We start from the raw sequence: 20,166 nt of genomic DNA, 5'->3' as shown, positions 1-20,166 counted from the left end.
ATTACAATGGTAGATGTGGGAGATAACAAAGGCCTGAGCTGAGGTTGTGGAAACGGGAAGAGAGAAAAGGTCTAAGGCCAGGGGGACCACAGGCCTGGGGAATGTGAGGTGGGAGAGAGGAAGAGAGGAGGCATGACCGCTGCCTGAGGTACTGGCCATGGCACTGAGCTCCCTCCAGACCCACTGAGTTTGAAGTGTTTGTGGGATAGCCAGGGAAAACTGCCCCTGAGGACTGGAATGCTGGCCTGAGCTCAGGACAGAGAGGAGCTACAATGACCACAACAGCCACATATTGCCAATGATGGACACATCAACCACTCCTGAGGTCTTGCCATGAGCCAGGCACTGGGCCACTGCTTCTCCTCTGAGCGTCACTTGATCCCACGACACCTCTGCGATGCTCTTCATCTGAACACTTTGCACCTTTGCTCCTTTTGCTTGGTGAGCACCCCTTTTCTTCCTCTGCTGGATTTCTCCCGACTCTTAAACACTCCGTTTCTCCTAAATTCTTCAAAGAAGTCTTCCTGACTCCAAGCAGTCCCAGCTGAGGGTCCCTTCTCTTTCTGGCCAGGGCTCGACTGTGATGATTCTAAACACAGGAGGCTGAGAGAAAGGTACGAGGCATTGACTTGCCAAGACCCAAGGGCTCAGATCAAAGCTCCAGAATCAGACTGTATGGGTAAGGAAGGTGGCTGCTTCTCTCGCTGGACAACTGTGCCCCCTCAGGCACGTTTCTTAAAGGCCCCAGGCCTCAGTTTCCTAATCCATAAGATGGGGACAATAGCAACATCCTAAGTGGTGGTTGGTATTTAATTAGATGTGCTTAGAAAAACCTAGACATATAGTAAGAACTCGATAAATATTAGCTATTTGTATTGTTAAAGGGATAGAATGCAGAATAAAAAGAGGGAGAGAACGTTCCTAGGTACAGAAAGGAGGATGTCCACAAGGTGGTCAGAACAAAAGTTTAAATTCGGTGAGTTTTTCTTCTAAATCTCGATTACAGCTCCTAATTAACCATGCAGTGAATCACATGTATTGACGCTCACTAAAATTGAAGAAGACTTTTAGGGTAATTTTGTCGCAATTATTTTCTCCTGGCTTTCTCCCTGTAAAGCATGCAGTGTGATTCTTTGTGTGTTGCTCAAGCTCTGGAACTTGGCTGCAGCTAACCAGAGACACCCCGGACAGTGCCAGAAATTTGTGGCTGACATTCACCTCTTCTTCCACAGGTGCCCCCTCAGTATGGCACACTAATCTTCAAAACCTTGATGGGAAATGACAAAATGGCCGTGGTCCTCAGGCATGCAAAGACACTTTTCTCGTGGGCTTTTCCACCGAGAGTGGGGGCTCTGCTCATTCACAGGAGCGGGCGTCTGCTCTGCCCGCTAAGCAGAGCTGCTGCTTTGGAGGGTTTGTAGCGCTAGGAGGCTTTGAGGGCTTGTGAAACACTAAATCATTAAAAATCATCAATGATTATAGAAATACTGGAAGGAATTAGATGTGCCAGGGATCTGGTAAATTTTTTAGTAGAAGAATCTCAAAGATTAAGCAATATCATTTAGGAGGAAATGATTGAAAATGAAAAACAAAAAACAAAAGGAACCTCTGAAGCAGAGCTAATCATGGGAGGAGTCCTTTGCTGTAATTAATCGTTACGGCACAACTTTCTTCTTTTTTTTTGAGACAAAGTCTCGCTGTGTTATCCAGGCTGGAGTGCAGTGGTGAGATCTTGGCTCACTGCAAGCTCCGCCTCCTGGGTTCACGCCATTCTCCTGCCTCAGCCTCCTGAGTAGCTGGGACTACAGGCGCCCGCCACCGCGCCCGGCTAATTTTTTTGTATTTTTAGTAGAGACGGGGTTTCACCGTGTTAGCCAGGATGGTCTCGATCTCCTGACCTTGTGATCTGCCCGCCTTGGCCTCCCAAAGTGCTGGGATTACAGGCTTGAGCCACCGCGCCCGGCCGGTACAACTTTCTTAAGGAAGCACCACACAGGGTCTAGGAAAAAATAATGTATGGTAATCAATGTTTAACAATGCAGACAGCCTGAAATCAGTAACATAAATTGTATCCTAAAAGAGCAATAATCAAAATAATACAATATGGCATCTTAATTGCACATTTATTAAACTTTATTTAAATAGAAATTCCCCTTCTGAGAAAAGCAATGAGACTTTTTCAGGGAATGAATGATTGAATGAAATGTAAATTCGATTTCACTCTTTAGTTCTGTCAATTTTTGCTTTAGGTATTTTAAAGTTGTTTTAACAGGTGCAATAAAATTTAGGATTACTATATCTTCTTGATGAATTGGCCCTTTTATCACTATGAAATGTCCCTTTTTATCCAGCAACACTTTTTGTCTTGCAGTTTACACTGATACTAGTCTAGTAATTGGCTTTCTTATGCCTAGTGTTTGCATGGCATATTTTTCCTTACCAGCAGTTGTAATAGAGGGAAAGAGATGAAGAGGAACCATGTGCAGACTCTTAAAGTCTTGCTTAGGAGTGACATGTCACTTTTACTCATGTTCCATTGGCAAGTCACATGGCCAAGTCTGACACCTACCGGGTACGGAGGCACCATCTTCCCTGGACAGGGAGCCACAGACAGCAATACTGTCTTCCACACTTGCCTGCACTTTTTCTGTGTATTTCTTGGAATTTTCTACACTGACAATCATGTCATCTGCAAGTAGAGACAGTCTCAGAGAAGCACTCCAAAACCATCTTAAGCAGAAGAAAAAATGAACATATTCTGCAGTTAAAAATTCTTCTAAGTTTCATTCTGAAAATGCTGAGTTGAATGCACAGCTGATAAGAATTGTTTTTTATTTGCATTTTATAAAACTTTTAGGAATTCACCTAACGAGCCAAGGACACGACGGTTCCTTGAAGAAGGCGCCTCAATGGCATGTCTTGGGCCCCGCAGTGCATAATGGCTATGTCTTTTGCTTGTGTGAGTTTGCATGTGTGTGCACACATGTGTGTGTGTGAAGTTGCTGGAGCTGCAGCAAGCAGCTCTGAGGTTCTGTCTGATGTGCATTCCCTGGGGAAATCCCAGCTTTCTGGGTGTCAGCACCAGTCTCTCAAATTGTGGCTTTATAGTTGATTTCTTTTATTTCTTCCAAACTCCATTTATATAAGCTTAAAGGTTTTTCAAGGAAATTGTTATTCTTTGAAAACGTTACTAAATATTTCAGAATATCACATCAAATTGCCTTTTTGCTTTTTGTGTTTCAAATAAGGCATTTACATGAAACAAACATTTTTAAGAGTATATTTGATCTTGCTGCTTTTTTACTACATGCTATTCTAGTCCTCTGTTTGGAACATAAGAATTATTTCCACAGCAACTAATTACAGTGTAAGTCACAAATGTTGGATTACTATTGCTGATGGGGAATTAGAAGCAACCACCATGCAAATATTAAAAGCTTCTTATTTTTGAAGTTCTCCCAAGAACTAATACAAGCTAATAAAATACAGGGAAGACATATGCTATATCCAATGTAGATATGAACTTTTCAAGTTGGCTTCATGAGTGCTCAGCTTGACACAAATCTGAGGAGAATTATTTTCTGTCTAGTATGTTACGCCTTTGTCAAAAATTGGTAAAGCATATTTGTTTGGGTCTATTTCTGGTTTCTCTTTTCTGTTCCATTGATCTAGTATCTATCCTTCTGTCAGTACCACACTCTCTTGATTACTATATGTATAAAGTTTTAATATCAGGTGGAGTTATTCCTTCCATCTTATTATTCTTCAAAATGGTTTTAGTTATTCTAAGCCCTGTGCCTTTTCATCTACATTTTAGACTAAGCTTCTCTGTGTCTACAAAAACCTTGTTTGGGTTTTAACAGGAATTGCACTATAAACCTACAGACCAATTTTGGGAGAACTGACATTATTTGTATGTTGAGTTTTCCATACCATGAACATGGTATTTCTCTTGAATTCTTTGATTCCTTTCATCAGCATTTTATACCTTTAGGCATACATATCTTGTATATGTTTTGTTAACTGAAATTTAAGTACTTTATTATTTTTGGAGTGAAATTTTTTTTTTTTTTTTTTTGAGATAGTTTTGCTCTTGTTGCCCAGGCTGGAGTGTAGTGGCTCAATCTCAGATCACTGCAACCTCCACCTCGTGGGTTCAAGTGATTCTCCTGCCTCAGTCTCTCGAGTAGTTCAGATTACAGGCATCCATCACTACAACTGGCTAATTTTTTGTTTTTTTAGTAGAGACAGGGTTTCATCATGTTGGCCAGGATGCTCTCGAACTTCTGACCTCAGGTGATCCACCCACCTTGGCCTCCCAAAGTACTGGGATTACAGGTATGAGCCATCATGCTTGGCCATCTCTGGAGTGATTATTAATGGCATTGTGTTTTAAATTTTGATTTCTGCATGTTCATTGTCAATTTATAGAAATGTGACCAATTTTTGTGAGCTGATTTTGGGACTTGCAACCTTGGTGAACTTACTTATTAATTCTAAGGGTTAAAAACAATTCTTTTTGCCTGTTCTGTGGGATTTTCCACATAGACAATCATGTCATCTGCAAAGAGAGACAGTTTTATTTCTTCCTTTCCAATCTATATGTCATTTCCTTTTTTTTATCTTGTGCAGTGGCTAGAACTTCAATATGCAATATTAACAAGTTGTTCCTGATCTTAGGGGGAAGGCATCTTTCACCATTAAAATATGCTATTGGGGCCTGGGTGTGGTAGCTCATGCCTGTAATCCTAGCACTCTGGGAGGCCGAGGCAGGCAGATCACTTGAGGTCAGGAGCTCGAGACCAGCCTGGCCAACATGGTGAAACCCCGTCTCTACTAAAAATACAAAAATTAGCTGGGCGTGGTGGCAGGTGCCTGTAATCCCAGCTACTCTGGAGGCTGAGGCAGGAGAATCTCTTGAACCTGGGAGGCGGAAGTTGCAGTGAGCCGAGATTGCACCTCTGCACTCCAGCCTGGGACACAGAGAGACTCTGTCTCAAAAAAAAAAAGAGAGAAAAAAAAAAAAATCTCCAGGGAAGCCATCTGAGCCTGAGGGTTTCCTTTTCAGGAACTTTTAAGGGACAAACTCAATTTCTTTAATAGTTATAGGAATATTTAGGGTATCCATTTCATCTTAGTTAGATTTTGGTAGTTTGTGATTTTCAAGAAATTGGTCCATTTCTTCTAAATTGTTGAATTGTTATAGTATTCCCTTTTTATCCTTTTGATGTCTGCAGAATCTATGGTGATATCTCCTATTTCGTTCCTGATATTGATGATTCACATCATCTATTTTCATTTTTTGTCACCCTTGCTAGAGTTTATCAATTTTACTGATTTTTCAAAGAACCAGTTTTTTTCATTGATTTCCTCTATTGTTTTCTGCTTGTCAATTTCATTGATTTCTGTTGTTTATTATTTCATTCCTTCTGCTTGCTTTGGGTTTATTTTGCTCTTCTTTTTCAAGTTTCTTGAGATAGAAACTTATTGACTTGAGATCTTTCCTGATTTCTAATGTAAAAATTTCATGCTATACATTTCCCACTTTACCTATATCCTTCGCCCAGTACTTTGACAAAAATGCTTTGCTGTAATACTTGGTTAGCAATAGCCAGAGTAGCTTTGGGCCCACTGAAGAAAGTAACACTTGTGATCTAATCACCAACACTCGCACTGAATTGCAGAGAGATTCTCTCATGCATTCTAAGGGAGGAAATCCAGGACACCTATTCCATCCAAGAGCTAAGGTGGCAACAAAGCTCAAAGGTTAACCAAGAAGCAAAATGGTCTTCCTGCCTGAACTAAAACCATCTTCTAAGACTTTCTGTATCTCTGGAGAGAGAGCAGGGGTGTTATTAAATTTATTACATACTTTAAAAATTCTATATTGTCTTATATCCTAACTGGAAGGAAAGTGAAAGTGAGAAAAAAGGACACCTTCTGGGAGGAGGGACACAGAGAAAGGCAGGCAAGTAAAACACTCCAGGGTGCACCTGTGTTCAGGTGTAGAGGAGGGGCAGGGACAGAGAGTAAATGACAAGTCCACAAAACCATGCTCAACACCCATCCCCATCAAGGAAATGCAAGTCACAGCTCAATGAGATACCACTTCACACTCACAGGATGGCTAGAATCAAAAAGACAGGTAATACGAAGTATTGGTGAGAATGTGGAGAAGCTTGAACCCCATATACTTATGGGAATGTAAAATGGTGCAGCATTTTTGGAAAATTATTTAGCAGGTCATGGAAAAGTTAAATATGGGTACCACTGAATTGCACATTTTAAATGATTAAGACAGTAAATTTTATGTGACAGGTATTTTACCACAATGAAAAAAGTAAAACATAGAATTATTTTATGACCCAGCATGTCTACTCCTAGGTATATACTCAGGATAAATTTAAATGTATGTCTGCACAAAAACTTGCACACAGACCAGGGGCGGTAGCTCACACCTATAATCCCAGCACTTTGGGAGGCCAAGGAGAGAGGATCGCCTGAGCCCAGGAGTCTGAGGCCAGCCTAGGCAACATAGGAAGACAATCTCTACCAAAGAGAAGAAAAAAAAATCTAACCAGGCATGGTGGCATGTGCCTGTGGTCTCAGGTACTCAGGAGGCTGAGGTGGGAGGACTGTTGAGTTCAGCAGGAGGTCGAGGCTGGAGTAAGCTGTGAGTGGCAGTGAACCACTGCACTCCCACTAAGGGTGACAGATCGAGATCTTATCTCAGAAACAAAACAAAACAAAACAAAACCTCAGCCGGATGTGGTGGTTCACGCCTGTAATCCCAGCACTTTGGGAGCCCGAGGCGGGCAGGTTGCTTTGTAATCAGGAGTTTGAGATCAGCCTGGCCAACATGGCAAAACCTCATCTCTACTAAAAATACAAAAATTAGGCTGGGTGCAGTGGCTCATGCCTGTAATCCCAGCACTTTGGGAGGCCAAGGCAGATGGATCATTTGAGGTCAGGAGTTCAAGACCAGCCCGGCCAATATAGTGAAACCCTGTCACTACTAAAGTTACAAAAATTAGCTGGGTGGCAGTGGCACACGCCTGTAATCCCAGCTACTTGGGAGGCTGAGGCAGGAGAATCTCTTGAGCCTGGGAGACACAGGTTGCAGTGAGCCGAGATTGTGCCACTGCACTCCAGTCTGGGCGACAGGGTGAGGCCCTGTCTAAAAAAAAAAAAAAATCAGCCAGGCATGGTGGCATGTACCTGTGGTCCCAGCTACTCAGGAGGCTAAGGCTGGAGAATCACTCAAACCTGGAAGGCAGAGGTTGCAGTAAGCCAAGATCATGCCTTTGGTCTCCAGCCTAGGCGACAGAGTGTGACCCTGTCTCAAAAAAAAACCAAAACCAAAGCCAAAACCAAAACCAAATCGATATACAAACATGCATAATGCATTGTTCATAACTGACAAAAAGTAGAAACAACCCAAATGTCCATTGAAGGACATCTGATGAATAGATAAATACATGGATTATTTGCTTATTTATATTGAAATATATAGAATATATTATTCCATATGATAGAATATTTTTCAGCCATAAAAAGGAATGAAGTACTGTTACCTCCTACAGCATGGATACACCTTGAAAAAATCCTATGTTCAGTAAAAGAAGCCAGATACAAAAGGTTCCCTGTTATACAATTTCATTAATGTGAAGTGTCCAGAATAGGTAAATCTAGAGACAGAAAGTAGATGAGTGGTTTCCAGGGCTGGAAGGCGGGGTGAATTGGGAGTGGTGGTTAATGGGCATGAGGCTTCTTTTCAGGGTGATGGAAATGTTCTGGGATTAGATAGTGGTGACTGTAACTTTATTTTTTGAGAGACAGGGTCTTACTCTGTCAAGGCTGGAGCTCACTGCAGCCTCAACCTGGGCTCAAGCAATCCTCTCTTCTTAGCCTCTCAAGCAGCCAGGACTACAGGACAGGCGTGTGCCACCTCACCTGGCTAATTTTTTAAAAATTATTTTTGTAGAGATGGGAGTCTTGCAATGTTGCCCAGGCTGGACTCAAACTCCTGGCCTCAAGTGATCCTCTCCTCTTTGCCTCCCCAAATGCTGGGATTATGGGCATGAGCCACTGTGCCAGGCCAATTGTAACCTTAAAAGGGTGAATTCTATGGTCTGTGAATTATATCTTGATTTTAAAAGATGGTGAGAGCTTGGGAGAAGGATGTTTTCCCAGGAGCGGGGGCACAGAGACCAGGAGAAAGCACCGGGACAGGCAGGGACCAGGGCTGCCGCACACCCACAAAGACCCTGTGCAGTCTCTGACTTGTCCCTTGCTGGGGGTGGGGTCTCGCTGCTGTTGCTGGCCCTGGACCTTGGAGCCAGAAACATCCTGGAGGCAATCATTGTCTTAGATGTGAGGAGTTCCGGGCTTCAAATACAAATAAAGCCCTATGTAGGTAAAATGAAAGTTTGTTTTAAGAAGCAAGAAAGAGCTGGCAGTGAGAAAGTATAGGGAGTAAGTGTAGATTTCTTTTGTATAAGCGATAAACGAGGTCTTCAACCAGGTTGAAGATAGGATTTCTTTCTAGGGTTCTATTTAGGGGAATCCTAAAGCAGGTTTTTTGTCCTCCAGTAGAGGGGAATGAGGAAATCAACAAGGATATATTAACAATGCTAGAGTAAACATGGAAAATAAAAGGAATATGGATGAAGGCTGCCATGTAAGGCTGGGCTGGTTGTACACCGCACAGCTGTGGGAGGAACCAGGCACACAGGTCTAGACACGTGGCAACTCCTGGAGATCTACACGGCACACTCCTTATCCTGGCAATAGAGAAGCTCCCTCCTTTGAGACAGGAGCCATTGGAGAGAGGGAGGAGGGTACATGGAGACACTGAGGCAGGGTGGAAGGGAGTTCAGAAGCCCCTGTCTTAGGCTTTCTACTTTGTCATTTAAGTAAGAGGGGAGGTTCTTTTTGGAGATTAAGAGAGAATAGTAGTTATTTGTGGGAGATCAAAAAAGTCTGGAGCAACAAGAGAAGACAGGAAGTCGAGAATATTAAGGGCTTCTCTGAGTCCACACGGCCTGAATTTCTATTGGACTCAGCTGCCACCACCTTGCAACTTCTTCCAGCACCTGGGGTGGGGTAAGTGGTGAGCAAGTAAGTAATGGGAATCACTCAGGGCTGGAAGCCAGAGAGCAGGGAGAAGTCAGAGGAGCACAGCTTCCTAAGGGGGCAGCTGATGGGGCTGAGCAGAGAGAAGAATGGGTCTGTGTGTGTCCTGGGATCCATCCTGGGACCTTTCCGGAGTGCCCAGGAGGAGCTGGAACTGACTGGGTCTCCGTGCTTTTGGAGCTCAGTGGGGTACAGGCAAGACTGGCTAAGTGACAGACCTGGAAAGAGATGCCAGGAGGAAGGCCACTGGCAGAGTTGTGAGTGAGGCTAGCGAGGACCCGGTGCAGATCTGGGCATTCAGAAGTGGAGAGCTGGAGTCCCAGAGTGGGCCCTGACTGGGGTGGAGGTCACTCGTGTGAAAGGACCGGGTCACAGAGGGTAGGGTGCAGGGTCTGAGGATGAGGGAAGAGGATGGGAGAGAACAAGAAGATGTCCTGGATATGGGGTGAGAGGCAGGACCCAGTGCTCAAGAGCTGGCCTTGGCTCCTGCTGCCCTGGACCCCACCATGTGCCATGCTCGTCACATCCACCCAGTACAGTGCCTCTTCCTGGGCTGGGCAAACACTTCATTATTTTTTGCTTTTCTCACTTTTCCTGCTGTCACTATAAACACAATTTCACAGCTACTCCAAAGTCCAGTTGAGTGTACAGTAACATTCTCAATCCTCTGCTCCTGGTATATAAAATATTTCTTCCTGAATTTTGTCATTCAAGTAAGAGTCCTGTGGTGGTAGCCTTTTTGGAGAGATTTTCTAATTCAAACGCAAGTTTGAGTTCTATACTATTTGTTCGTTTATTTGACAAATCCTTTGTGAGTCCCCACCCTTTGTGGAGCACAGTAGGGACCAGAGTGGATGAGGTTTCGGCCCCTGGGCGCTGATGCTGCAGCAGGATGAACAGTAGAGCAATACATGAGAATGTGCATCGCACCAGAGACGAGTGGAGACCAGAGAGGAGTGGCAGTGTGCCCAGCATCAGGGGAGGGTGGTCAGGGGAGGGCCCTGAGGAGATGCCGGGAGGGCCCACTTGGATAAGGTGGTGGAGGGAGACACACGGACATTTGGGGAAAGAGCTTCCTGAGCCCCAGGGCAGGAAAGGCCGGAGTGAGGTGGGTAACTGGTGTGCTCAAGACCAGCCAGGGTGGCTGAAGAGGGAGCACAGGGAGAGTGGGTGGCAACCAGGCCAGAAAGCAGCCAGAGCCCTTGCAGGTCCCCCTGCCTTCAGCAAAGACAGAGGCAGAGACAGCACATGGGGAGGGGAGTGCAGGGGCTTAAGAACGCAGGGAATGCAGGGGGCCGGCCTAGTGAGGGGACAGAACCCCCCCCCACCTGCTTAGGACTCTGTTCCTCTGACTTCTCCCCTCTGGCTTCCACCCCTGAGGGATCCCCCGATCCGCTTCCTCATCTCCCACCCCGTAGGTGCTGGGCAGCCTTTCTGTGTGACGTCGTGAGGGTGAACAGGTGTCAGGAGATGAGCTGGGAGGGGAAGGGTAGGGAGGGGTGAGGGGGCTGCAGGGGGAGCAGAAGAGGCCCAAGGTGATGGGAAGGTGGCGCCTGCAGCTGCTGAGGAAGGGGACGGTGACTCAGACACAGGGACCTTCCAGCAGCCAGCACACCCTCCCCCTCCCCTCCTCAAAGGGGCACTGATGCGCCTGGCCCGGTGGACACCTGCCATGTATACACCTAACACAATAATCACTCCTCCTTTATCTGGAGTAGAATCTCTCCACCTCCCTTGCAGCTGGTGCAGCTGCATGACCTGCTCTAGAAAGTGGGGTGTAGCTGTTGTCTGCACTGGGCTCTGCAAGAGCCCCTTGACTTTCCTGGGCAGAGGAGAGGGGTGAGAGGAGAGCCTCGCACCTGTCGCTCCATCCTGCTTTGGAGACTGAAGCAGGTATTCCACAAGGAGGAAGAGAAGCCAACGTCCTGAGAATATGATGCAGAAGGACGGGCCTGGGACGACCCTGCCAAGCTGCCCAACAAAACCCGAGCCCATCTGCCTCTGGAATTCTCCAAGAGTGTAAGCCACTCAGGCAGGGTCTTTCACCTGCAGCTCAAGAAGCCCCTGGCCCACAGACGGGCTGGGGTGTGAGTGCGCAGCAAGCACCTTGCTCTCCTCGGAGGGCAGCGGCTCACAGCCAGCACCGTGGGCTCACTCTTTCCATGTTGCTCGCCTGTAGGGTGCAGGACTCGCTGGTTATTTTATCATTTCTGTTATAGTTTCTAGGAATGGACTTTTTTTTTAGTGGAGAAGAATCATCCCTTCTTTCACAATTAGGTAACTCATGGCATCCTAGTTATCTACTCTTCTTTTCAAAATGATTAACTACTAGCCACATACACAAAAAAAATATATAATTTCTGTCTTATGAAAGTAACCTTGGAATAATTCAGGCTTTTAAACTCATATTGGCCTTCCTGCAGATCTGATAATATTGTGAGTTCACATAGCTTACCACTGTGAAGTCAGAGTAGAAAATACATCATCTCTTTCAGATTCCTGGAATAACTTCAGAAGTTCTGGATCCCCAGATAAATGTGCAAGAATGCGCAATTCAATCTGTGAAAAGTCTGTGGATACAGTTCTGCATTAATTTAGAATTTGCCAGCAATGTTCCTCGTGGTTGCTGCCCACCCTGGCCACCCTCAGACTCTCCTGACTGTAGCCCAAGGTCCACGTCCCCCCTCCCATCTCCCAGGGTCTTCTGGCCTCAGTGTCAGGAGGTGAGAAATGAAATGGGGAGGCTCGCACAAGGTGAGGAGGCTCAGGAGTGAGTGAGAGTGTGTGCGTGGAGGGGAGTTGTTGTTATAAATAGGATGACCAGTTACCTTCTAGGCCTCATCAACAAAGTGACATTGAGCAAAGGCATGGAGGAGGCAAAGGAGTGCACTAAGATGGTCTCTGGGGAAGAGGAATGGCTGGGCAAGGGCCTGGAGTGGAGGTGATACTGAGCTGGGAGAAGCAGGGCCGGGCAAGGCCGCAAAGAGCAGGGCAGACAAAGCACGGGGGTGGGGACCAAGGGTATCTGGGATTTAGATATGGTGATGAGGGGACACTGGAAGCAAAACTTGTTATTATGTACTGTGCCTTAGAATTTATTTGAAAGAGGCCGGCTGCAGTGGCTTATGCCTGTAATCCCAGTACTTTGGGAGGCCAAGGTGGGCAGATCACCTGAGGTCAGGAGTTCGAGACCAGCCTGACCAACACGGTGAAACCCTGTCTCTACTAAAAATACAAAAATTAGCCAGGCGTGGTGGTGCACACCTGTAATCCCAGTTACTTGGGAGGTTGAGGCAGGAGAATCGCTTGAACCCAGGAGGCAGAGGTTGCAGTGAGCCAAGATCGCACCATTGCACTCCAGGCTGGGCCACAAGAGCGAGACGCTGTTTCAAAAAAAAAAAAAAAAAAAAAAAAAGAATTTATTTGAAAGAATGAATTCCATAAGTACCTTTGAATTGTTCAATTTCTAAACCATTGAACTCTATGAAAATGCATAAAGTAAGCTACAGAAACGTACCTGCTGCTAGAAAGGTGTGGCCTTTGGATGAAACAAACATGGCCCTCGGGGAGATCGTGAGAATTTCGTCTTCTTTACCTGAATTGTTATTTCAAGAGCATTTAGTGACTTTGGTCATGAACTGACTCATAGCTATTCCTCAATACAATATTATTTGAATATTATTCTAAAGTCAAGAGTTAAGATTTTAAATTTTTCTGAATATTTTTATGAATTTAATTTTTTTTAGAGATGGGGGTCTCACTTTGTTGCCCAGGCTGGAGTGCGGTGGCACAATCATAGCTCACTGCAGCCTTGTACTCCAGGGCTTAAGCAATATTCCTGCCTCAACTTCCCAAAGCAAGCTGGGACTACAGGTGCACACCGCCATCACCAGCTCATTTTTAAGTTTCTTATAGAGACAGGGTCTCACTATGTTGCCCAGGCTAGTCTCAAACTCCCGGACTTAAGCAATCCTCCTGCCTTGGCCCCCCAAAGTACTAGGATTACAGGTGTGAGCCATGGTGCCTGGCCTTATTAATGTAACTTAAAAATAACATATTACTACTGAAAGTTAACTAGGTTTTCTGTCTTTTTAAAATTTTCTGTTTTGTCTAGAATTCTTAGTGAAGAAAAGAAAAAGTCAAATGTTGACAACTGAATGCATTCCAGTAAAAGCAATCTTGAAACTCTCTGAGCCTCACTGATTGAAGGTCTATGTGGGAAGCACAATTGTGATTTTCCCACTGAAGACATTTTAAAGGGGCAGCAGGGGATGAAGCTGCTCAGGATCCCTCTCCATGGACCCTATTTCAGGGCAGTCACATGTATTTTAGAAAAGACTGCTCATCGGGGTGGGGAGCAGTAGCTCACACCTGTAATCCCAGCACTTTGGGAGGCCAAGGTGGGAAGATCACTTGAGCCCAGGAGTTTGAGACCAGCCTGGGCAACATGATGAAACCTCATCTCTACTAAAAATGCAAAAAATTAGCTCGCCGTGGTGGTGTATGCCTGTAATCCCAGCTACTAGGGAGGCTGAGGCAGGAGAATCGCTTGAACCCAGGAGGCGGAGTTGCAGTGAGCTGAGATGATGACATTGCACTCCAGCCTGGGCAACAGAGCGAGACTCTGTCTCAAAAAAGAGAAGAGAAGAGGAGAGGAGAGAAGAGGGGAGGGGAGGGGAGGGGAGAGGAGAGAAGAGACAAGACTGCTCATTGGGTTTCACTGCTTTGCCAGGACCTTCTTGCACAGCAGGGCCCCCGAGAGAAGGGCAGGAGCACCACTGCCAAGGGGAGGACGTGTACAGGGCATGGGCAGCAGAACTCTCATTTGCTCAGATTTGAACTTTTTCTTTTTTAGAAATGTACCCATCAGCATTACAGCAGAATAGTTTAAAAGAAAGACGAGTGTTAGTGTGCTTTATAATGTGCTCTTAGACTCTTTTTAAGAGTGTTAGTGTGCTTTTATAAACATTTCCAGTAGTGTTCAGACTTTAATAAGCACCAGTGCTATTATATATTTGTTTTTTCTTTATTGGGAGGCTGGTGGGGGAGAGATGGTAGGAGGAAAGCTACTTTCCTGATATAATTATCATCTATTTCCACTTGTAAACTGCTAACAGGGAGGTACCATATCACTTTAGCTGTTTTTTATTTTTTCAATGTATATTTAAATCCTGGTGATGCAAATACAAAGAACTTCAGGAAGGTGAAGCAGTTAGTTCTACAGAAAATCAATGACAAGTAACCTTTTTAAAAATTTTAAAAACGGCACAGTGGCTCACACCTGTAATCCCAGCACTTTGGGAGGCTGAGGTGGGAGGATCACTTATGCCCAGGAGTTTGAGACCAGCTTTGGCAACATGGCAAAGCCTCATCTCTACAAAAAATACACACACACACAAATTAGCCGGGTATGGTGGTGCACGCCTGTAGGCCCAGCTACCTAGGAGATTGAGGTGGGAGAATCACCTGAGTCTAGGAGGTCAAGGCTGCAGTGAGCCATGATCGCACAACTGTACTTCAACCTGGGTGACAGAGTGACACCCTGTCTCATAAAACAATTACCCAAGACTTTATTTAGCAAGATAGTAAGAAATGAGTTACCTTTAAAATTCTTAGGTTTAGTAATCTGAATTGGGTGCTTGGAGATACCTTGGATATTCTGTTAATAATAAGAGACTAGCTTTAGTTAAAACATCTACTCTTAATCTGTACCATTTAGGATATTTAATGGGTATCACATTTTATTAAACATTAAAACAAGTAAGCCAATGTATCATGCATAAGCACATTAATACTTAATACAATTGTCTAATATCAAACATAATTTTGGTGAATATACCACTAAATGTACTTAGCAGATTTGAGAACAATTCCTTTTGACTCCAGCCTGTGTGACTCTTAACATAATTATGTACATTCTTTTTACAGCAGCCCAAATTATGAACTCAGCTAACTTAAAAATTCCTACAACATATGCTGATGGTAGGTTTTGGTCAAATTTGTACATTGTACTTTTACTTGAGAACATATTTTAAGATGAAAATTCTGGTCTCTTTGATGCTGGTCATTGCCCTCCCTCACAGGTCCTGGCACTTGGTACCTGCCTCTGTCTCAGCCTGTCCTAAACTTAGTGGCTTGTGCTGCGTCCCCTGCAAACTCTTAGGGTCATTTGTCAAGCACCTTCCCACTTTTACAACTTGGACAATGTGCAATGGTTCACATGCTTCTAGCCCGTTTCAACTATTCAAATCATGAGAATTTCTGTCACAACATCTTTTGGATTCTTGGTAGTATCTTGAACAATAATACCCTGCTATGTCTGGGAATAGAACTCCCTGGGCATTATTAGTTAGTCTTGACTCCCTGGCTAAATCTGACGAATTGCGCCAAGCATCAAAGTCCCGGAGTCTTACAGCGATGCTCCTTAGTTCCGCCTAGAAACCCTGGGAAGTGGTAAGGCCACATTGTCCTCCTCATTTTTTAAAGATGAGGATGCGAAGGCCTTGGAGAATTAAGTCAGTGGCTCTCAAGTTTTCTATACATTAAAATCACATGATACCTCAAAAAATACCCAATATTTACAGGAAAAGCTCAATAATAGTGTAGAGATGACAGAGAAAACAGCTATTGAATTTGAAGAGAGATCAATAGAAATGATTCAATCTAAAGAAGGGAGGAACAATAAACAAAGACTCAGGGATCTGTGGGCTAGTATCAAAAGACAATATCAAATTGTGTTCTCTTAGTTCCTGGAGAAAAGAAAGAGAATTGTGCAGAAAAATATTTTCTTAAAGAAATAATGCCTTCAAATTCTGAAATTTAGTGAAAGACATACTTTTTCCAATTTGAGAAGCTGAACGACCCTAAATATGGTAAATTAAAAGATAACCAGGCCCAGAAACATCATAATCAAACTGCTGAAAAACTATAATTGAAAAAACATCTTGAAAATAGCCAGAGCAAAATTGACACTTTACATGCTGAGGAATGGCAATGTGCATTACTGCAGACGTCTTATCAGGGACCATGCAGACCAGAAGACAGTGGAACTACAACTTTCACAGACTGAAAGAAAAGAACTGCCAACTCAGAACTCTTTATTCTATCCTCCAGGAATGAAGGTGAGTTAAAGACATTCTCAGATGAATAAAAATTAAGGTACTCTGTCTGTCATCTGCAGACCTGCTCTAAAAGAAATGCTACAGGAAATTCTACAGGCTGAAGGGAAATGCTTCCAAAGGGAAACCTGGAACTTCAGGAATGAGAGATGAGCAACAGAAATGGTCAGCATCTGGGTAAATATTAATAAATCACCTTTTTTGAGTTCAATGGCTTGTGTAAGCATTTTGCGTCTTATTTGAAGTGGTAGAATATGAAATCTAAAAATAGCCTGTGATTGGGCACAGTGGATCACACCCGCAATCCCAGCACTTTGGGAACCCAAGGCAGGAGGATCGCTTGTGCCTAGGAGTTTGAGGCCAGCCCGATGTAAATTTACATGGCTATTATAAAAAATAGCAAAAAATAACATGCTGGCAATAATGCAAAGAAAGGGGGAACTCTGGTATACTGTTGGTGGTAAAGTAAATTAGTGTAGTCACTATGGAAAACAGTATGGAGGTTCCTCAAAAAAAGAAAAATTAAAATACCATATGATCCAGCAATCCAGTGCAGGGGATGTATGGAAAAGAAAGGAAATCAATACGACAAATAAGTATCTGCACTCCCATGTTTATTGCAGCCCTGTTCACAACACTCAAGAAATGGAATCAGCCTAAGTGCTCATCAGTGGGTGAATGGATAAAGAAAATGTGGTAAATATACACAATGAAATACTATTCTGCCATAAAAAGAATGACATCCTGTCACCTGCAGCAACATGGATGAGCCTGGAGGCCATTATGTTAAGTGAAATAGACCATTAAACATGCACTATTTGCAGTGTATGTACATAGTGGTAGCAGAACTGTTCACCTGTACCCCTGTGGAAACCAACTTTATTAACTAGAGTGCAGTAATTGGGTTCAGTTGCTTCTGCCTTTTGTCTTTAAGACTCCACTCATTTCAGGTCAGCATCTTTTTTCTCCCCTGCCCCCCAACAACTTTCCCCAGTGAGGCTGTTTCACACAAATTTAATATAATTAGATTGATATGTCACATTCTGTTTCCCATCCTGAGATCCCCCGACTTCATAAATGACTTTTTAAAATTTACCTACATTGTAGTTCACTCTTGCTGTTGTACATTCTATTGGTTTTGACAAATGCATAGTGTCAGCTATCCACCATTATAGTATCACACGAAATAGTCTTACCACCCAAAACAATCCTTGGAGCTTTACTTATCCAACCTCATCCCCAAGTCCCAGCTCAGAACTTCTGGAAACCACTAACCTGTTACTGTCTCTACAGTTCTGCCTTTTCCAAAACGTCACATAATTTGGAATTGTACGGTATGTAGCCTTTCCAGATTGATTTATTTCATTTGGCAATATGAATTTAAGATTCATCCATGCCTTTTTATGGCTTTATAGCTTATTCCTTTTTATCACTGAATAATATTTCCCAGTATGAATGTGTCACAGTTTATCTATCTATTCACCTCTAAAAAGACATCTTGGTGGGTTACAGTTTTTGGTGATTATAAATAAAGATGCCATAAGCATTTGTGTGCAGGTTCTTGTGTGGACATAAGTTTTCAAATTAATTTGGTGGATGCCTAGGTGTGTAATGGTTGGATCATATGACATTTAGTTCTGAAAGAAACTGCCAAACTAGAAAAGTGGCTGTACCATTTTTCATCCCCACCAGCAATGAATGAGTGCCTGTTGCTCCACACCCTCACCAATTAATAATGTAAGGGTTTTTAAATTTTTATTTTTTTTGCTTTTTGATCTTAGTCATTCTAATATGTATGTAGTGGGATCTTGTTGTTGTTTTAACCTCCTCACCTTTTTGATACCACGACTTCTCCTCATCCTTCAAATCTGCACACAAGCAGACTTCCTCCTTTCCTTAAGAAAGAAACCTCCTCTAGCTCCCTAAGCAAGCAGGCTGGGGGTGTGTCACAATGCTCTGAAGAGCATCCTTGACAACTCTCAGTTCAGACGAAGTACTGATCACAACACTGAACAGCTGGGGACCTGGATCCCCCTTACCAGGAGCACCTCACACATAGAAAGCATGTAATACATGCGTGTTTACTGAATGAGTGAGACAGAGAAGCACTGAAAGCCTGTCAGTAATAAAAACTGAATACACGTAATGTACAAATTGCCACCTTTGACTAAACTCCTTCCTTCTGCTTGTGCTTTGTGCACGTATCCCTCCAATACTGATGATGTTCTGCTACACAGAAAGCACCACGACACGCAGGCCAGGGCGGGGCAGCAACGCAAAAGAACTCACACACAAATCTGGCCTTCTGGGAGTTACTGTCTGTCGTGACATGTGTATCACACATACAAGTCACATAACGCAGGGTTCAAATGAACAAAATGAAAGGGTGTCACAGGAGACTCTCCATGGCGCTCTGAGGGAAGAAGAGAGTACTTCAGGCCCCTGAGGAGTGAGGCAGGGGAAATCAGCCTCATTGATGGCAAATTTCCAGGAAATCAGGAGACAGGAAGCAGCCACAGAACCACATGTGTTTCTTCTGTAACCGACCTTCATGGCCCTTCAGCAAGGCCTCTCTGGAGGAGGTACCAGCCCATGCCAAGCCTTCCATGGCCAATGCTCCCCGCTGGTTGTGGCACTGTGCGCCAGGGAGATCTGTGAATGTCTGTTCATGTGCATGGGTTCACATTTCCAAACACATGAAACGCTGCTGCACTTCTCTGTGGGCCTCTGTGATGCAAGCAGCCATCACACAGAGTACCGTCCCTAACGCCTCATGGGCAAACGCATGCTCACAGGTGTCTACGTGAGCAATGAGCACAAACAGCATGTGAGCTACCAAAGACCAAAGGTGACCAAAGTGACTGTGGCGGAAAGCGACAGCTAACAAGAGTCCGAACATCTGGGAGGAAGCTGGGTCCCACTGGGTGGGAGGCAGAATGTGGAAGAAGCCTGTGGGTGGCACCCAGCACACTAGGGGTGTGGATGAAAGTGTGGTTGTCACACGACCATGAGAGCATCGAAGTCAGACATCACTCTAGCAAGTGGCTGCTGTCACAGACCAACACCAGGTGCTCGCACACAGGAGAACCGTTCGAGGAAGAAGAATAGAGAAGCGATCACTACCTGCAGGCATCCTTTACCGGGAGGGGCTAGACTCCCCGTTACTCTCCTTGGGCGAGGAGATGGCCACCCAGGCCGACAGCAAATGGTGATATCTGAATGTTTCTGCAGGTGAAAGCCTCGGAACCAGCACACTCCTAATTTGTTGGAGTCAATCATGTTATTTACATTACATCAGCTGGTCCCCTCGTGTTGACCATCCGTGGACATTTCATCTCCCAGGTCCAACCAATGTCCAGGGGGCGGAGACCATGCCCATGGGTCTCCTAAGCACTCTGGAGCCGAGCAGAGGGAGCACACAGTGACACAAGCACACAGCAGAATGACTGTTTTAAGTTCCCCAAACTATGGAAATGGAAGCAAACTAGAATACTTTTCTTAGAATTTTAATATCCTCTAGGGTATACAATTTTCTGCTGTTACTGTGGACATCAAAATGTGTGGAAATCACTTCTCAGCTGCCTGTGTAAATAAGCCCAGTCAAACCCCACAGAGGTGGGCTCAGCCCCCATGGGTTGCTCTGGGCAGCCCAAGTCTCCCGTGAGTGGCTGCAGGGGAAAGTGCCAGCTGTGGGGAGGGGGCACACCCCAGCATCTGTTTTCATGGTGAACTTGGTATGTTTTTGCAAAAAACAGAAATGATCTAAAAAAATTGAATGTTAGCCTCTATTTAACATTCAGTGAAAGGCAAGGTGCTGAGATGATGTTTTCATTCTACAATGTGGCATTTGTTAAAATCTCAGTAGTTGTTAAGTGAAATGCTACGCAGGGAATAGTTTCAGCTGTGGGTGAAG

The 20,166-nt window shown here is 44.3% G+C and overlaps 1 protein-coding gene across 2 annotated transcripts in view; it reads right to left on the bottom strand.

Moving 5' to 3' along the window:
• Nucleotides 1–20,166, bottom strand: part of LOC105532652 (HAUS augmin-like complex subunit 3) — a 191,743-nt gene that overhangs the window by 37,616 nt on the left and 133,961 nt on the right. For both annotated transcript variants that reach the window (XM_011970856.1, XM_011970855.1), the window contains 3 exons: nt 14,737–14,794; nt 12,653–12,730; nt 11,591–11,705 (listed from right to left, as the gene is read on the bottom strand). In XM_011970856.1, the coding sequence (XP_011826246.1) occupies nt 11,591–11,705; nt 12,653–12,730; nt 14,737–14,794 (251 nt within the window). The remainder of the gene's footprint in view (nt 1–11,590; nt 11,706–12,652; nt 12,731–14,736; nt 14,795–20,166) is intronic.

Source organism: Mandrillus leucophaeus, unplaced genomic scaffold (assembly GCF_000951045.1).
Source record: "Mandrillus leucophaeus isolate KB7577 unplaced genomic scaffold, Mleu.le_1.0 Scaffold98, whole genome shotgun sequence".
Taxonomy (NCBI): Eukaryota; Metazoa; Chordata; class Mammalia; order Primates; family Cercopithecidae; genus Mandrillus; species Mandrillus leucophaeus.
This window is presented reverse-complemented; position numbering and strand designations above follow the sequence as displayed.